Here is a 20,984-nt window from a genome sequence, read left to right on the forward strand (position 1 = left end):
CTTTTCTATTGCTTTGAACAAATATATAATGACTGGTCCCTACCATTATCGTTTCATACAAAGTATTTCTGCTGCCCTAAAACTTTTATTTGCTCCTCTATTCATCCCTTCCTCTGCTCTAACTCCTATCAGTCATTGATCTTTGTACTCTCTCCATAGTTTCGCCTTTTTTCAGAGTGTTGTATAGTTGGAAGTTGGAATCATACATCTGTTCACTTAAGGTTGCACCATATCTTTTCATGGCTTGGTAGTTCCTTTTTACTGCTGAATACTATTCCATTGTCTGCATGTGTCCTAGTTGGCTTACCCATGCACCTACTGAAGGGCATCTGGGTTGCTTTGCATCAGCCCTTTCAAAATTTTATTTCAATGAATTTTTTTTATTAAATGGCCATTGGTTAAACAGATAATCTTATTGCATAATGGTGAACAAACCAAATATGACAAACAAATAACTTCAGTAAAATCCCAGAACTATTAAGAAGAATAAAGAAATGAGTGAATGGGAAATCAAAAATGAAAATAAGTGCATGGGAAAATGTGGAGTGATGTGGAGCAACTATGCACAAAAGGCAAGATCAGTATATCTTAGCCATCTATCAGTCCTCATTCACCTTAGATATGTGGCATGGTGGGAGGATGGGGTGGCTGGAGGATGGGCAATGGGGAAGGTGTGTGCTCTGGTGAGTGCTGGGAATTGTGTAAGACCGATGAGTCACAGACCTGTACCCCTGAAACAAAGAATACATTATATGTTAATTAAAAAATAAAAATTTTTAAAAAAGAAAGAGATGTGACATAGTGCAAATGAAAGAATTATTTCCCTCAGATTCTCCCAAGTAGGACAATCAATAAATGTAGTTAGATGATGACAACCAATTAAAATATAGTATGCAATCAATATTGATAAATATTGGGAAAGATCAATCTAAGGAAAGAGAGGCAATACAATTAATGCACTGTAGAATAGCCCTCTTCCTCAAGGATACAAAAACAAGAGAGGCATGCCTTTTAAGTATGGATAATTACTCTTTTTTAAAAAGATAAGGAAATGTTACAATATTCTAAACCAAACAACCAGTTATTAAGAAAGAACAGGAGCTCCTTGGTTAAGTGTTGGACACTTGGTTTTGGCTCAGGTCATGATCTTATGGGTTATGAAATAGAGCCCCACATCTGGGTCCACACTCAGCTTGCAATCTGATTGAAGATTCTCTCTTTCTGTGCCTCCCCCACCAAATAAATAAACAAATCTGAAAGATAAAGAAAGAAAGAGAAAGAAGAAAGAAAGAAAGAAAGAAAGAAAGAAAGAAAGAAAGAAAGAAAAGAAAGGAAAAAGAGAAAAGAAAGGAAAAAGAGAAAGAAAGATGGATCACTGAGGAAAAGTGCAAACTCAAAATATTACCTTAATTTGAATATCCTCTAATATCACCAACAGGGACTTTTTGAGACAAACCAAGTGCCAATCAGACTGCTGGATTACAAAGTATGTTCAGCTAGTAGACTCATGCACTGATGAGGAAAGAATGGGATCCCAATGCTTGTAATAAAGATGTTTGAATAAACTAATACGAGTACTTCAAATCATTAAGTATCACAGAAACAACCAGTATTGACTGTAATTCTAAAACATACCTGGGAAGAGTATGAAAGCTAAAATAGAAGGAAAGGGCTTACACATGCAAACAGACACATACACACACGCGCACATGCATACACACATACATAGGGACTTCAATTTTATTCTAATAGATGAAAAAAACAGAATCCTTGACAACTTTGTGTGTGTGTGTGTGTATACATCATCTACCATATTCTACAGTACTATAGTATCTATTTGATTTTTTAAAAATTAATTTATTTATTTTCAGAAAAACAGTATTCATTATTTTTGCACCACACCCAGTGCTCCATGCAATCCGTGCCCTCTATAATACCCACCACCTGGTACCCCAACCTCCCACCCTCCCACCACTTCATTCCCCTCAGATTGTTTTTCAGAGTCCACAGTCTCTCATGGTTCACCTCCCCTTCCAATTTACCCCAACTCCCTTCTATTTGATTAATGTATATACTTCACCTTTCTCTCTGAAGGAAGGCAATATTTTTTTAGGAAGGCAAATTTTTTACTGTTTTGTTCAAAAATTAATTTACAGCAGTTTGAAGTTTCTAGCGTATGTAAAACAAGAAATAATGATTATAAATAGATAATATATGTTGAACTCATTTGTATTTATTTTCTTTGGAGGCACATAGAACAAAATTTTAAGTCCATAACCTAGTTTATAGGAATCATATTAGACAGTGAATTTTAGGAAAAAATACTAGTTATTTTTTTCCACATCCTTTGTCTTGCATATTTCACATCCTTGTTCCTCAGGCTATAGATCAAGGGATTCAGCATGGGGATAACAAGGGTATAAAATACGGAAGCCACTTTATCAGTGTCAGAGGAATGACTGGACTCGGGTTGCACATACATAAATATCAAAGTCCCATAGAACACTGTGGCCACTGTCAGGTGGGACCCACAGGTGGAAAATGCCTTGTGCCTACCCTCAGCTGAGTTCATCCTGATGATGGCTACCAGGATCAGCAGGTAAGACACAAGCACTATCAGAAGGGATGAAATCAAATCAAAACCAGCTAAGACCAGAATAATTATTTCAGTGTCCTGTGTATTTGAGCAAAGCAAAGATAACAAGGGGACACAATCACAGTAAAAATGACTGATGATATTGTAACCACAAAAGGATAAACTAAAAATATTTATGGTGACTATGAGAGATACAAATGTGCTGTAGAGGTAGGGGACGGCCACCAGCACGTAACACACCCTTTGGGACATGATGACAGGGTAGAGCAGAGGGTTACAGATGGCGACATAGCGGTCATAGGACATTGCTGTTAGAATAAATAGTTCACTAACAATGAACACAAGAAAGAAAGCTAGCTGTACAGCACAAAAATAATAGGAAATTGTATTTTGATCCACAACAAAATTTACTAACATTTTGGGTCCCACGGTTGTGGAATAGCCAAGATCAGTGAAAGCCAGGTGTCTGAGGAAGAAGTACATGGGTGTTTGGAGCCTGGAGTCCACCTTGGTGAGGATGATCATGCCCAGGTTGCCCACCACTGAGACCAAATAGATGATGAGGAACAGCCCAAATAATGGAGCCTGCAGCTCGGGTTTGTCTGTGATCCCCATGAGAATGAACTCATTGAGCACCGTAAGATTTTGAGTTTCCATGCAGGCTTATCAGGAAACCTATTCTGGATAGAGACATCAGCATGGTCAATAGATTTCATGCATTATCACTTGAGTGATTTTTAGCATGCAAAACTAGTACAAATAAAATGCATTCAAACTTTCCAAATTCAGATATTTGAAAATAAACCCTTCTTGGAAGAACACTAATATACATAAACACAGATAGTGGTTGCCAACTGAAATGATTTTCCTAACCAGACAACATTTTATCAGAAGACATTTAAGTTGTCACAACCAGAAGGTGGGGTTCTACTGACTAATGACAGTTAAAGGTCAGTTATATTTCTGTTACATAATAAAATATAATGTATTACACTATACTTCTAAACATCCTACAAGACCCAATATCCTGCCCAAAATATGAATAGTGGCAAGTTTGAGAAACCAAGATGGTATTGATAGATAGATAATAGAGAGGGAGAAAGAGAAGGAGAAAAAGATACATAAGTAGATACAGACACATATAGATATATAAATATAGACACAGATATAGACATATGTACATATGAAACATTTAAAAAATCAAAACTATGTTAAAAATTTGAGTGTAACATATAAACTATACTGTGCTATATTTTAAAGTTTTCTATTAAAAAATAAAGTTTTCTATTAGTCATTGATATAATTGTAATTATACATTGGTGTTTATAAGTGCACTTAATAATATGACTTAATACATGTTAATATATAATAAATTATATTATACAGTTATAATTTATTATATATTGACATGTGTATTATGTATTCAAAAAATTGTACAGGACCACTACTTCAACACATACTCCCTTAAAATCCTTTATACTCACAGGTGATACAGGCTGACACGTGAAAACAGTTGACAGCTTTGACGGATATTGGACAAGAGAATAAATAAAACTATAACAGATTGTAGTTGAGAATTGTCTTTTTTGCATAAATATAAGATATATTTATATTGATATAGTCTGTGTTATACCTCTATTTATGGCATATATGAGGTTCACTTTGGGCCAATAATTTAACTTGTTTAAACCTCTTTATTCTCCTATACAAAACAATACTTCCTACGTAGGGCTATTGAGAGGGAGGAGTGAAAATCAAATGAACCAGTGTGCCTTCGTAGTAGTTTTTTGTTTTTGTTTTTTAAATGGTGACCATAACTTAGCTCAAAGCAGATTTCTTTACGTGCATGTTTATAAGTTCTTCTGCACTGTGAAGTATCTTCTTTGTCTGCGCTATGATGTTGAACAGGAAATACGTCAAGTAATACGGAATGCGACATAATGCAGGCACTGCCCTGACCCTTTCTCTGTAACTAAATTCAACTATCAAGTTGTTATTCTTTTAATTTTTATCTTTTAATTTTCTTAACTACTTTAACAAAATACTAATATTTTATTTTGATATAACATTTCTTTTTTTTTTTTAAGATTTTATTTATTTATTTGAGAAAGAGAAAGTGAGAAGAAACCATGAGAGAGGAGAGGGTCAGAGGGAGAAGCAGATCCCCTCCTAAACATGAGGCCTGAGGGGAGACTCAATCCTGAGACTCCAGGATCATGACCTGAGCTGAAGACAGTCACCTAACCAACTGAGCCACCCAGGCACCCTTGATATAATATTTCTTAATACACTAATCTTCCTCTAGGAGTATTTTCATTATAATTGTCATGTACTAACTTGCATGTGACAAATCAAATACATTTCATCATGCAAGAACCTAGGAGAAAATGAGGAAACCTGGGAAAATTGGGAGAATGAGGAGCACCTAGATGGCTCAGTGGGTTACGTGTCTGCCTTGGGCTCAGGCCATGATCTCAGGGTTCTGGGATTGAGCCCCCACTTCCTTACTCTTAGCCTCCTTCCTGGTTCTTCATTCCCTCTCCCTTCATTCCCTCCCCTCCTCTGCTCCTGCTAGCTCTCTCAATCTCTCTCTAAAAGAAACAAATAAAATCTTCTTTTTAAAAAAAAGGATGAATGAGCAGTCACTGGCATTGTTTTCATGATAAAAATTCATTTAAAAACTCCCTTGGGATAAAGAGATACTAGACTTAAAAACTGAATAAAGTCACATTATACAATACCATAGAAGTGAAATAAAATAGACTAAAGATGAGATCTGCATGGATTTTCTTGATATTACATTAAATTCCTCTATACTTTAGGACTGCAAGAATTTTCATAGCACATATATACATAATGATTACATAAAAATGTGTTTGATTATTCCTAATGATAAACAGATTAAGAACATACCAGTAATAACTGGGTGGCAGATTAAGGTAAGAGAATTATTAAGTTTAAAATATTGTAAGCAGGATCCTTTCTTAAGAAAAAAGAAATAGGGGCTCCTGGGTGGCTCAGTGGGTTAAGCCTCTGCCTTCGGCTCAGGTCATGATCTCAGGCTCCTGGGATCCAGTCCCGCATCAGCTCTCTGCTCGGCAGGGAGCCTGCCTCCTTCTCTCTCTCTTTCCGCCTGCTTCTCCGTGTACTTGTGATCTCTCTCAATCAAATATATAAATAAAATCTTTAAAAAAAAAAAAAAAGAAAAAAGAAATAGAGGGTAACCTGAGTGGCTCAGTCAGTTAAAACATATGACTCTTGGTTTTGGCTGACATCATGAACTCAGGGTTCTGGGATCAAGCCCAGAGTCAGGCTCCCTGCTCAGCATGGAGTCTGCCTGTCCCTCTTTCCCTGCTCCTCCCCCACTCATGTTCTTTCCCTCAAAAATAAATAAATAAATAATAAATGCAATCTTGCAGAAATAGAAATGGTACTGGTTATAATGATGAAAACTTACATTATGAAATAATGGGGCATTATAATGTAGTTGATTTATATAACCACAGCAGTCTCTGTCCTATAAGAAAATAGAAGCATATTATCTTATGACATTAACTGTACAATGATTTCATAAAATCTGCATTTAATTTGCTTAAAATATTGCTTCTAATGTTGTGACCTCCTGTCACCTACCCTACCTTGATGCATGTGACTTTCTTACATCAGAAAGATGGAAACATGTATTAGTTGGTAGTAATTTTAGAAAACTATTTTCAGCAACTGTGATAAGAAGTGGTATAAACCTTGTTTTTTGTCTGTTTTGTTTTGCAAGTATGAAAGGTTGAGAAAAATCATACTAGGTAAGTTCTAGTTGTCCTGTAAGCTAAGGAAAGATAAACATGTATTTTTACTTTCCTCTAAGCTTGAGAGTTCTAAGAACCAAATTGCTATTTCATATTTTAACACCTTTGTTGAAGACCGATGATAATTTTTTTTAAAGCTACATTCTTTGAGATAATTGTATCTGCTTCTTGTCAGATCCTACTTAAAACTGAAGAATGTGCTGAACATTGTACCATCACCATAAACTGGGTCCTTAAAAGTCTGCTAATATCCAAATAATGCTTTTCACAGCTCAGTGTGAGGTGGAAATCCCCTTTTGTCTCATTAAGGAATCTGGAAAGAATCATACTTATATTTTTATTTAAATAATCATCAAATCTTAAATTATATTGAGAGGGTCACAAAAAAGACCCTGGGGCAACTAAATAACTAAGAATTTGGAAAGATATCAAACTGCAAGACTGAATACAGTCAGCTTCTTAATTTTGCTGATTTAAAAAAATGGATATCTCTTTAGTTCTGCTTCATTTGCTCTCAATTTTGGCCTGCGTTGGAGATAAAATTATTTATATAAAAAATAGTTTGCAAGCAATAGCATGACTTTGCTTCAAAGATGTTTCTGAATATTTAGACTGTGGATACACCTGAAAATACTCAGAAAAATAGTGTGAATAGAAAAGGACAGGTCTCCGATTCCTGCTCAGCATTAGGGAGTAGTAGAAAGCAAAGCAAAGTAAAGCAAAACAAAACAAAACAAAAACCCAAAAATGAAATTATAAATGCCAACTTTTTGCTGGAGCTTTGCTATTGAATTAAAGCATAACTTTGCTTATATCACATGATCATTGTTGATGTTGGTAACATAAGATAGCCCATGAAATATCCTGTCATTTTACCTGCAGTGAAGCCTCTGTCTTGACACCCTCATGTGTTTCTTACACAGCAGAGTGAGAACAATTTATGGATTTTTTTTAACCTTTTGAGACTCTCCCTGAGGAGATTTCAAGCAATTTGTTGACTATCCCTAATGTATTTCAAAGGATAAGGAAATGTTTGAATGTTGCCCTTTTAATTATGAGAGAAAATTTGTACTTACTGGTCTTTTTTTTTTTTTTCCTCCAGATCTTGCTTTTTGCTTTCCTTCCTGACTTCCTCCCTTTACTCTCTCCCTGTATTACCCCCTCTCCCTATCTTCTTTGTTTCCAATTCTTTACTCTTGGTTAACTTTCCTTTTATACCACAGTGAACTCAATCAAAATATCCTATCTGTAGGACATGCCATCAAGAATCTGCATTTCCATGGTGGTCCTTGAATGGCACAGGGTAGAAGAGTTTAAATACTGTCCTGTCACATTATCTTAAAGTTTTTAGGGAGGTAAAATAATACACTGTGAAAATATGAGTTGCTACTATCTGAATTTGTTGCTCGAGTTGTTTCCACTTTTCTTTCAGGGACAGAAAGTAGTTACTGTTACTTCTCATTTCCATCTGAGTTTCCATCTCTCTGTTCACCACTTCTCTTTTATTTTCTTTTATTTTTTCTTTTACTGCATATTGCACCATTTCAGTGATTCCATTCTGTGCACCCTTCCCCCCTCCAAAACGGATCTATTCCTTGCCAGAAAGTCTATCCTGCTGCCCCTTTTTAGCAACGCCCACTGCTTCTGCCTCTGCCACTGTTCCTAACTCCTGGTGATTACTAATCTTGTTTCCATCACTGTATTTTTGTCATTTAAAGAGTGTTTTATAAATAATAAACCATTTGTAATCTTTTGAGATTGGACTTTTTTTTTTCATTCAATAGAATCCTCTTGAAATTCCCTTGTGTTTTGTGTAAATAAATCATTTGTTCCTTCATTGTTGCTGAGTAGTATTCCATGATATTGATGACAGAATTTCTATAACCATTTACTCACTGAAAGGCATTTGGGTTCTTTCTAGTTTTCAACTATGATGAGTAAAATATCTATAAACATTCACTTAAAGATGATCACATGAATATAATTTTTCATTCCTTTAGGATAAATAACCAGGAGTGTGATTGGTAGGTTGTTTTAATTTGGATCAAGTCCAGTTTATCAGTATTTACTTTCATAGATTATGCTTTTTATGTCATGTCTCTTTCACTTTTTTTTCACATTTTATTCATTTATTTGACAGACAGAGAGAGAGAGAGAGAACACAAGCAGGGTAAGAGGGAGAAGCAGGATCTACCCACCCACACTGAGAGGAGAGCCAGACGTGGGGCTGGATCCCAGAACCCAGGATGGTGACCTGAGCTGAAGGCAGACGTTTAACCTACTAAGCCACTCAGGCACCCCTTATATCATGTCACTAAACTCTTCACTAACCCAAGGTGTTGAATATAGGCTTTCCCCTATATTTTAATCTGAGTTTATTATAGTTTGCCAATTTACACTTAAGTTGTTATTCAATCTTTGTATAAAAGTTAAGCTAACATTATTTGTTTGTATATTTTTACTTCTGTACTCCCAATTACAATACCACTATTATTTTTAGAAGATTTTGTTTGCTTGTTTATTTATTTATTTAGAAAGTGCAAGTAGGGGGAGGAGCTGAGGGAGAGAGAGAAAATCAGAAGCAGATTCCATGCAGAGCACGGAGAACATCAGGGGGCTTGATCTTAGGATCCTTAGATCATGACCTGAGCTGAAATCAAGAATTGGTTGCTCACAAGACAGATACCCAGGCACCACAACATCATTTTTTTACGCTTGATCTTAGCCAAAAGGCTGAGAAGTGATAACACCATTTATTTTAAAGGTTATTCTCCTTTTCTTGAATTATCTTTCCATTTTTTGGAAAAATTAGTTGAACTAATTCGAAAGGTCTATTTCTGTCTACTTGATGTTGATTCATGTGTTTGTATCTCCACCAATGCCATGTAGTCTCCATTATATGTCTACATAGTAAATCTCAACATGGAGTGGATAGTTTTCTTCCTCCTTATGCTACACATTAAAATGTGTTTAATCTCTGCTAGTTTCTTGAACTTGCACACAAATTTCAGTGTAAAGTTGCCTTTAGCAAAGTCTTACTGGGTTTGCATTTAACCTACAGATCAGTTTATAAAGAATTAATATTTTAATGTGTTGTCTTTAAATCCATAATCTTAATATGTCTACTGATTTGTTCAGATCTTTTTTGATTTCTTGAATCACTATTTTGTACTTTTCTGTAGACAGTTCCTGTACATGATTTGCTTGTTTCTACTTGCATAGTTCATTGCATGTGGGGGGCTGTGAATGTTTTATTTTTTATTTCATTTCTATATGTATATATAGAATGATATTTATTCATTATTCATGTATCATGGATCCTTGGTGGACTCATAGTTTTCTTTTAGACTTTCATTTTTCAGATTTGTGGAAATTTTCTATTAGATAACATGTCATTGGCCTAATTGGGTTGGTATCATTTTTTTCTTTCCACATTGTATATACTTTATGTTCTTTTCTTGCACTTTCTGAGAATTCCTATTTGATCTGTTTTGTATAAATATAGATGATTGCAAATTTGTAGGTTATTTTTATTATAATGTCATCATAAATTATGTAGTCTTTTTGTTTTGGCATCCTTTGTTGGGCAGAATTAGTTTGAGATTATCCCCCTTTTTGGATGTGCCAATCTAATCCTTCATTACTTTTTATTTCGAGAGGCATTCCCTTGCTTGGATAGCCTACAGTCCATTCGCAAATAGATGAACATTTGGTTTGTTTCTGGTTTGGAGCCATCACAAATAAAACGTCACTAAAACTGTAGGGGGAAGAAAAAGAAAATTCTCCTTTATCACCTTAACGTTTCCTCCTAGCCCTGAGTTTTAAACTGATGCAAGAGATTAATAGGATCAATGCATACAGATTTTATTTAGTAATTTTTTACTTGAATGTGGGAGTCATCACAAGAAGAAAGAAGATCCAAGAACTGGCTCAGCCTAAGTGCTTATATACGAGGTTGAACAAAGACCTGCAATTATAGAAAAGTAACTTACATTTTGGGGAGACTGGAGGCAGATAAGAGTAATCTTTCCTTAAGATTTTATTTATTTATTTGAAGTGAGAAAGAGCAGGAGAGAGTGCAGGAGCAGGGGGAGCAGGAGAGGGAGAAACAGGCTCCCCACTGAGCAGGGAGCTCAATGTGGGGCTGGAAGCATCCCAGAGCCCCTGTATCATGACCTGAGCTGAAGTTGGATGCTTAACCACTGAGCCACCCGGGCACCCCGAGAGTTATTTTAACAAACTCTGTTTGTATAGGTTTCTCTTGGCCTCTGGGTTTCTGTCTCTGGTGATGAGAATTATTATTTTTTTTTCCTTCTAGATTAAGGAGGGCATCTTTAAGATGGTAATTTCATTTCCTGCTTTCAGAGAGAAAAGGAGAATTCAGAGTGCCTTTTTTGCACTTCCAGTGTTTTCAGTGTCTTTGGCTCAAAGTAATCTATATACCAAAGCAGCAAATTTGGGAGTGATACAATCTGAATTCTTTCAGTTGCTGTGGACATTTGGATACAAATCTCATGAAAGTTCCTGTTCTTCCATACTCTTACCAACGTCTAGGTGTTCTAATAGATTTATTGAATTTCATTAAATTGAAGTTTCATTGACAAGGATACTGAGCAACTTTTTATGTGCGTATTTGCCATCTTTATGCGTTGTTTGGTGAAGTACTTTCCAAATGCTTTGCCCATTCTAGAGATCTGTCATTATTATAGAGTTTTGAGACTCTGTGTATATTGTGGAATTAGCACTTTATGAAATACATTATTTGAAACTGTTGTCTTCCAGAGCATAAATTGGTTTTAAACCTTCTTAAGAGTATTTTTGAAGATATGTATACATATATTTATATATATATCAAATATAAAAATATAAATATATATTTATACAAAAGATAAATACATCTTTTGAAGATATATATCTTTTGAAGGTATCTTTTGAGATATATCATTTTGGTGTTGTGCAATGTATAAAAATTTTGTCTTATTGGTTTTATTCTGGGTATTGTATTAAATAAATCTTTGCAGAACCCGAGATCATGAATATTTTCTACTATGCTTTCTCCTGAAATGTTTAGATTTTTAGGTATTACATTTACATCTATGATCCATTGTTGGTGAATCTTTATATGAGTTACAGTTTGACATTCAATATTTTATATATATGCATCTAATTAGCCCATCATCATTTGTTGAAAGGTCTAGCCTTTTTCAACAAATGGCCTTTTTCTTTTGCCTTGTAGAAAATGTATTATTCATACATCTGTGGGTTACTTTCTGATCTACCAATTTTGTTTCATTGATCTGTTTCTTGATTTTTATACCAGTGCCACACCCTTTTAACGCTGTAGCTTTGGAGTAGAGCTTGAGATCCATTAGTATTTTCCAGTGTTTTTATTCCAACTGCATTTCTCTTTGCAAGTTAATTCAGCTATTCTAGGTATTTGCATTTCTCTCTGTATTTTAGTTTCAGCTTCCCAATTCCTACCAAAAAATAATGCCTGTTTGGATTTCTATTCGAGTTGCATTGAATCTATAGGTACATTTGAGGATGTTTGATATTTTAACAATATTGAATCTTTCAGAAATAAATATGGTATATTTCTCACTTATTTACATCTTTCTTAGTGTCTTATAGCAAAATTTCTTTTTTTTTTTAAGATTTTATTTATTTGTCAGAGACAGAGAGAGAGCGAGCGAGCACACAGGCAGAGTGGAAGAGGGAGAAGCAGGCTTCCTGCGGAGCAAGGAGCCCGATGTGGGACTCGATCCCAGAATGCTGGGATCATGACCTGAGCCGAAGGCAGCCGCTTAACCAACTGAGCCACCCAGGCGTCCCTTATAGTAAAATTTCTTAACGTTCGCTACATGCATTTCTCATATTTAAGTGTTTTACAGTTTTGATACATTTGTAGCAGATATTTAAAATTCCATTTCTAGGGGTGTCTGGGTGGTTTAGTTGGTTAAACATCTGACTTCTGATTTTGGCTCAGGTTGTGATCTCAGCATTGTGATAGTGAGCTTTGTGCTGGGCTCCAGAATCAGCATTGGATCTGCTTGAGATTCTTTCTCTCTCCCCTCTCCTCTCTCTTTCAAACATAAATAAACATTCCATTTCTAATTTTTCCTTGGTTATTTATAGAGTTAAACATTATTTTGTGTACTGGTCCCCTTTTTGAAATGACACTAAATTCACTTTTCAATTCAGTAACTGTTTTCTAAAGATTCCAATGGATTTCTGCCTTCACCATCTTGTCAGTCTATCAGTAAACACAGTTTTATTATCTCCTTTTCAATCTGGACATTTTCTATTATTTTTTTTCCTTGCCATATTGCATTGAATACTAACTTCAGCACAATGTGGAATAGAATCAGAAAGAAGAGTCCTCCTTGCCTTGTTCCTGATCTGATGGTAATGCATTTCATTTTTTAAATATGGTATATGATATCCACTGTAGGTTTTCATCAATGCTCTTTTTCAGTTTTAGGAAATCCCATTTAATACTAGCATGGCCAAAGTTTTTGCGCTTTTTTTTTTTAAGGTGTTCAAATATATTCTTTTTCTTAAAAAAATTTACATTTTAAGTAAAGTTTTTGTTTTTAATATATATTGACATTTCATTTAATGCTAGTATGGTCAAAGTTTTTACTTTTACTGGATTTTGAAACTATTAAATGTTTTGAATTTTTTTTTCAAAGTTCATTGCATTTTTTAATGAAAAAATTTTTTTCTGTTTCTTTTCTTTATTTTTTTTTTTTAAGATTTTATTTGTTTATTTGAGAGAGAGAGCACATAGGAACATGAAAGTGGGGAGGGGCAGAGGGAAAGGGAAAAGCTGAGTGGGGAGTCTGACAGGGTTCTTGATTCCAGGACCCTGATATCATAACCTGAACAGAAGGCAGATGCTTAAATGACTGAGCCACCCAGGTCCCCCCTCCCCTTATTTTTTAATCTTTCTAATTTTTTAATATGGTGATTTTATTTTTAAATGTTAAATCATCTGTACATTTCTGGAATTAGCCTAATATGGTGCCTTACTGTCTTGACATACTGCTAGATTCCTTTTGCTAAAGCTCTTATTACAATTATTGCGTAAGTGATCCTGACTGACACCCTCTGTTCTTTTCTTGTCTTAGGATGCTTTTGCTTTTGATATCAGGGGAAAGTGCTCCTTAAAGAAAATTGAGCTTCATTTCAATTTTCTAGAAGAAAATATATAATTGGTTACTTCATTTTCCCTAAGCACTTAGAATTCCCCAATTAAGACTCTCAGGCATGATTTTAGATTAGTGAGAGTTATTTTTCATATGTATTTCCATATTGAGATTCATTTCATCTTGGATTTTTTTCATACAGTGTTTCTTAGTGTCCATATGCATAAAAATGTACTATGTACCCTTCTTAGTTTCCTAAACTAAAACATAGATTTTTTTTTAAGATTTTATTTATTTATTTGACAGAGAGCCAGATAGCAAGAGAGGGAACACAAGAAGGGGCAGTGGAAGAGGAAGACGTAGGCTTCCCATTGAGCAGGGAGTCTGACATGGGACTAGATCCCAGGACCCTGAGGTCATGACCTGAGCCAAAGGCAGACACTTAATTACTGAACCACCCAGGAATGCAAAACATGGACTTTTTTTTATAGACACCCTTAGTGTATTTAAATTTTTTGTACTTTTTATATTTTAAATTTTGTTAATCTTTCTGAATTATCATGGCATAATATATAAAATTCCAATATTCTTCATAATTTCACACAAAAATTTCAGTTATGTGCCAATTCTTTATTTTTTGAATTTTTCCATTTTATGGAAAAATATTAAACTTTCTGAAATAACTTAATATTGAAATAGAGACTAACTTTTAAAATAAAATCTATTATCAAAATTTGTAAATCTCAATATCTTCTGTTCTCTTTCTGGTTTATCATTTGAGGGATGATGAAAGGTACAACAAGATTTATTTTAGAAGTGGGCTAGTGGGTTTTATTGAGTTATTTTATGTTTTCAAATCCAGATATTTGAGCCTTTTATTTTCTTTTATTACAAAAGTCATAGTTATTCACTGAAGATAATTTGGGGAAATATATAACCAAAATATTAGTTTAGACCTTTTCAAATATCTTAGCAGCCACCAAAAACTTGTTTTTGCTCCTAGAAAGCAAAATATTTTCTTACATTGATACTCGCAAAGTTCATACTCAGTATATATTTCTCTCAATAATGAAAAAATTATATAAATGAGTTAGTAAGAGTTTTCTTCACATAAAAATATACATATAGTGTGTTTTCATTCTAATGAATAATTTTTATTCAAATTTTACTGATTGCACAGAAAATTGTATTCCATAATGGAGGACAGATGAAACCCTAGTATCTCTGAGATGTAAATGATGACAAAATGTGCTAAAAATAAGCAATAAAGTAAGAATTTAGAAGGGTTAGGAGGACATTTTCCAGAAGATATAACATATACTAGTGGAAATTGTTTCATATCTTACTAAATTTTCACTAGAAGTATAGTATAGATCGAATTATTGGATTATCTCCTTTTGCTTCCTAATGAGGAATTATCAAATCAATGCAGTAAAACCCTAATAAAAATATTTTACATATTTATATGAACCAATTTTGAGGAAAATCATCCCCTGAAAAAAGCAACAAAACTTAATTTAACAGAGAGTAGACCTCTTATGAAAGCTAATTTTAAATACGTATTCTTATTTTTCACAGAGAAGAACGTGTAACAATCCCATTAGACAAAAATAAATAGAAATCAAGATCCCAATACAACGTAAAATCAAACATCGAAAATTGGAAGCTTCTATGGGATACCTCAAGAAATTTATCTTTTTTTTCTCCAACTTTATTGAGGTATAAATGACATATAGCAACTGTAAGGTATATGATGTGTTGATTTGATACACTTATGTGCTATAATATGATTACAATTTAGCATTAACTAATGTCTCCATCATGTCACATAAGTGGCATCTTTTTTTTTTTTTTTGTGGTGAGGACATTTAAGATTTACTGTCTTTACTTTAAAGTATGTAATGGAGTACTGCTAACTCTAATCATGAAAATTTAGGTTTTTAAAGATTTTATTTATTTATTTGACAGAGAGATCACAAGCAGACAGAGAGGCAGGCCAAGACAGAGAGGGGGGAAGCAGGGTTCTCGCTGAGCAGAGAGCCCCATGCGAGGCTCGATCCCAGGACCCTGAGATCATGACCTGAGCCAAAGGCAGAGGCTTTCACCCTCTGAGCCACCCAGGTGCCCTAAGAAAATTTATCTTAATTTGTATATCCACTGGTATAAAGAAATGGGCTGATTAAGACAAATGACATGTCACACTGATATTGTGAGTAACTGAGTTGCTAATTATGTTGAGTTAATAGATTTTCTAGGGCTCCTAAGCAAATGCACTGATGAGGAGAGCAGGACCCTGAGATCCCCCACATGGTTTTGGAGCTTTTCAGCAAGTTCACGTGACTGAGGACTTCCAATCATCGTGCTACACTGAATCTCCTTGAAACCACAATAAGTGTGATTTCAACACATGCCATAAAAAGAGTATAAAGACAGGTGGCTGGGTGGCTCAGCCATTAAGTGTCTGCCTTCAGCTCAGGTCATGATCCCTTGGTTCTGGGATCAAGTCCCCCATGGGTCTCCCTGCTCAGCAGGGAGTCTGCTTCCTCTTCTCCCTCTCCCTTACTCCCCTCCCCATTCGTGAGCACATTCCCTCTATCTCTCTCTCTCAAATAAATGAATAAATACATACATATGTTTTTTTTAAAAAGACGAGTGTAAAGGCTAAAAGAGAATGAACTTACACAAACACACATGCCTATGCACAGTCACTCACACAGACACTGGGAGATTTAGTCTATTAATTGAGAATAACACCAGAATCATCTGGTCTCCCTTTTACTGCCTTCCATTCTTCCTCATCCCCCATGGCATGCCCACTCTCTTACCTGCTCTTATGGTCTATGATGTCTTGACCAATTCAACTGTACTATAAATTGTACCTAATTATTATAGTTATAATTTATCTCTTCCCCTCAAGAAAAGAAAGTTTTTCTGTTCTGTTTACTAATATATTTGTAGCACATAGAATTGTGACTGGCACTTAGAACCTCTTCATGTTTGTTGAACTCATTTGTATTTATTATCACTGATAGAGACATACAGAACAAATTTTGAAGCCCATAAACTAATTTAAGGAGACTGTATCATATATAAAATTTAAGAAAAAAAATTGCAGAGTTTTTTCCACATTGCTTGTCTTGCATATTTTACATCCTTGTTCCTTAAGCTATAGATCAAAGGATTCAGCATGGGGATAATGAGAGTGTAAAATATTGATGCCACTTTATCAGTGTCAAAGGAATGACTGGACTCAGGTTGCACATACATAAATATCAAAGTCCCATAGAACACTGTGGCCACTGTCAGATGGGACCCACAGGTGGAAAATGCCTTGTGCCTACCTTCAGCTGAGTTCATCCTGATGATAGCTACCAGGATCAGCAGGTAAGACACAAGAACTATCAGAAGGGAGAAAATCAAATTAAAGCCTGCTAAGATCAGAATAATCAATTCAATTTCATGTGTATTTGAGCAGAGCAAAGATAACAAAGGGAGACTGTCACAGTAGAAATGACTGATGACATTGTAGCCACAGAAGAATGAACTAAAAATCTTGATGGTGACTAGAAGAGACACAAATGTGCTGTAGAGGTAGGGGACTGCCACCAGTATGTAACATACCCTTTGGGACATGATGACAGGGTAGAGCAGAGGGTTACAGATGGCCACATAGCGGTCATAGGACATTGCCGACAGAATGAACAGCTCACTAATGATGAATACAAGAAAGAAAGCTAGTTGTACAGCACAAAAACAGTAAGAGATTGTATTGTGATCCACAACAAAATTTACTAACATTTTGGGACCCACAGCTGTCGAATAACCAAGATCAGTAAAAGCCAGGTGTTTGAGGAAGAAGTACATGGGTGTTTGGAGTCTGGAGTCCACCTTGGTGAGGATGATCATGCCCAGGTTGCCCACCACTGAGACCAAATAGATGATGAGGAACAGCCCAAATAATGGAGCCTGCAGGTCAGGACGGTGTGTGATTCCCATGAGAATAAATTCATTCAGCACTGTCCAATTGTGTTTTTCCATCCAGGTTTATTGGAACATCTATTCTGGATAAAGACATTATCATAGTCAATAGATTTCATGCATTAACTCCTGGGGGATGTTTTAGTATGGCAAATTAGAATAAATAATATACATCCAAACTTTCCAATTTAGGATATTGGAAAACAAACCCATCCCCCACAAAGACTACTGTCTTATGTGGAGAAAGAAAGAGAAATGGAAATAGACAGGCAGTTCTCAACTGGACCCATTTTACTCCACAAAGAATATTTTCCAATATCTAGAGATGTTTTGGTTGTCACAGCTGAGAGCTGGAATGCTCCTGACTTCTAATGGTTAAACACCTGTTAAGCCGCTATATATCTTATTATATCCAATATTTAGGCCATAACAATATCCAGCCAGGAATAACAACAGTAAGAGAGTTAAGACACTCTGATGATATAGTTAGATAATTGATAGAGAGATGATACATGGTAGATAAATAGATAGCTGATAGATTGATCAATATGGATATTAAAGCAAAAATAATAAAGTTAAAACTTTAGGGATTAGAAACATTGGTGATCATTTTGCTATTCTTTAAATATTCTATCATTTATATGGCACAATTGCAAAATAGCATTTATAAAATACATCATTCATATGACCTTATACATATGTCAATTATGTAATAAAAATTTAAAGCCACAAACTACCCAGATGCATAAAACTCACTTCTCAAAACATAGTCTTAGGAAAGATATGCCAACAGGTGAAACTGGCTAGAAAGTTGGCATACTTGACAGGTATCTGACAGGTGTATGAATAAGAAAAGCATAACAGATTACAGTGGGAATTATTTTTATGGTGAAGCATATCAAGAGATACAGTCTCTGCTGTATTTAATTTATAATATATACAAAAGGTTAACTTGAGCAAAATGTGTAGGTTATGTGAAAGTCTTTATTCTCATATATAAAACTGACATTTCCTTCAAGAGTTTTTGGGTAGGATAAATGAAGTTTTAATAATTCAATGTATTGATGTTACCTGGGAATAGTTCCCAAAAACTAAGCGCCTTGTGGGATTTTGTTTGTTTGCTTGCTTGTTTGATTTTTAATCGTGACAGTAACTTACTAGAAATGCTTCTGCTCTCTTGACTTACATACCTGTACTTCCTCTGGGCTGTGGTGACTTAAGTTCTTTGTCAGGGCTCTAATGTGAGTAAGTGAGGAACTGTTTAAGCAAGATGTAACATAAACAGCTCGTCCCAGTCCCTACCTCACTCCATATCACATGACTAAATTTGAACAATCATGCTGTTATTCTTTGGAGTACTTATCGTCCACATTTTTAACCTATTTTAATAATGTTTTAATGTAAGTTATTTTGATATAAATTTGTTTAAAATATTATTCTTGCTCTTGTGGTATTTTCATTAAAATAGAGATATACTCACTTGTACGTAACAGTTCAGATGCACGTTATTGAGCAAGAAACTAAGGGAATGTGGTGGTATTGGGAGGGAAAAAAAGGCTACCGGCAGAGGTTTCACATAATGAAGGTTCATCAGAATTCCCTTTGAATTAAAAGATATAATACTTTAAAGAAAGAAAAAGTTGAAAGTCACTGTGATACACAATATGATAGGAACAAAATAAAATACACTGAAGATGAGGTATGTGTGGACCCCTGGATGTGACTGAAATCTTCTGTACATCAAGTCTGTAGGAACCCCTTCAAGCTATGAAATAGCACATAATGGAGATAAACAAGCATATAATCATATTGAATGTATCTAAATATACTAAAAATCCACAGAGAAGAAATTATGCCAGAGTGGGAGGTGGATGGCATGTTAAGGTAAGAGAATTATTTTTTGTTTAAAAAATTGTGAGGGTGGGGTCACCTGGTGGGCTCAGTCAGTTAAGCATCTGGTTTTGGCTCAGGTCATGATCTCAGGGTCCTGGGCTGGAGCTCCACACAGTGCTCCCTACCCAGCAGGGAGTCTGCTTCTCCTTCGCCCTCCTCCTCCCCCTCTCCTCTGGCTTGTGCTCTCTCTCTCGCTCACTCTCTTTCTCAAATAAATAAATAAATAAATATATAAAATATTTAAAGAAAGAATATCTCAGAGATAGTTAAAAGATAAGTTAAAAAATTGTGGGCATCAATTTTTTTTTTTTTTTTTTTTACAAAAAAGGAGATGGTACTGCCTGCAATTAAAATTCCAACCAGAAGTCTCTGAGTGAGATATATATAAGCAGAAAGAAGCATACAATTCCACAACATTAAATGTGAAGCTAAGTACATGTAATTTCCACTTAAACTCAGTTGTAAACTTGCTTATTAAGTTTGTGACCCCTTGATATTCTATACTGCTCTGATGCACACACCCTCCTTACATTAGAATATAATAGTGTGTGCCAGTACATAATAACATTGGAGAAATATTTAGTAAATGCTATCAAAAAGCAATATAAATATTGGGTTTTGCTTGTTTTTTTTTCTGCTTTGTTTTGTTTTCCTTTGCAATCATGGAAGACCAAAAAAAAAAAAAAAAAAAAAAAAAAAAAAAAAAAAAAGTTTTAAAATAAGGATTGCTAGTAATCCTTTTATCTTTAAAATTAAATTTTTAACTTTTTAAATGCTTCTTTTTAGGGCAAGAGAAAGAGAGTGCAAGTGGGGGAGGGTCAGAGAGAGAGGAAGAGAGATACTTTGTAAACTGAGTGGAGCCCCATGTGAGGATTGATCTCACAACCCTAAAATAATGACCTGAGCTAAAATCAGAGTCAGAGTCTTAGACTGAGCCACGCTGTGCCACTAAATAGTATTTTTAAGTACCAATTTTTCCAAGAGGTGAAGATAAAAGCATTTCCTCTTACCAGCTTTGGAGTACTATGAAAAGAATCACATTGCTTTTCCGTAGTTTACTATTGCTGTTCAATATTTGATATTTATTTTTCTAAATATATATTCTCTGAGATAATTATGCCTGCTTTCTCTTAGATCCCACTGGAAAATAAGGAAAATTGTGAATATTTTTCCATTACCACAGAATTTGATACTTAAGTGCCTTCTAATATTCAAATAATGCTTTGCATACCTCAGCATGAGGCAGAAACCCCTTTTGTCCTTATCAAGATATATATATGTATATATATATATATACATTTACTTAAATAGTCATCAAATATGAAATTACTTTGAGAGAATCACAAAAAGTGTCTGGAGATACTCAATAAGTATTTGGAATGACATAAAAATGAGAGAAAATACCTGTCATTTTTAAATTTTGACAATTTAAAAAAAATTCACTTTCTTCAGCTGTGCAAACTTTGGTCTCAGTTTTGGCTTCCATTTGAGATAAAATTATTCATATTAAACATAATTATTTTATAAAAGTATGAAAATGGAGTTTCAGAGATGCACAGAAGTATT

General features: G+C 34.7%; 2 protein-coding genes across 2 annotated transcripts; both read right to left on the bottom strand.

Moving 5' to 3' along the window:
• Positions 1 to 2,311: 2,311 nt before the first annotated feature.
• Positions 2,312 to 3,253, bottom strand: LOC132021264 (olfactory receptor 8K3-like). Its single transcript, XM_059405397.1, has one exon. It carries the CDS (start codon positions 3,251 to 3,253, stop codon positions 2,312 to 2,314), a length of 942 nt encoding a protein of 313 aa, XP_059261380.1.
• Positions 3,254 to 16,643: 13,390 nt separating this feature from the next.
• On the bottom strand, positions 16,644 to 17,585 carry LOC132021268 (olfactory receptor 8K3-like). Its single transcript, XM_059405410.1, has one exon. It carries the CDS (start codon positions 17,583 to 17,585, stop codon positions 16,644 to 16,646), a length of 942 nt encoding a protein of 313 aa, XP_059261393.1.
• Between the last annotated feature and the right edge of the window lie 3,399 nt (positions 17,586 to 20,984).

Source organism: Mustela nigripes, chromosome 1 (genome assembly GCF_022355385.1).
Source record: "Mustela nigripes isolate SB6536 chromosome 1, MUSNIG.SB6536, whole genome shotgun sequence".
Lineage (NCBI taxonomy): Eukaryota > Metazoa > Chordata > Mammalia > Carnivora > Mustelidae > Mustela > Mustela nigripes.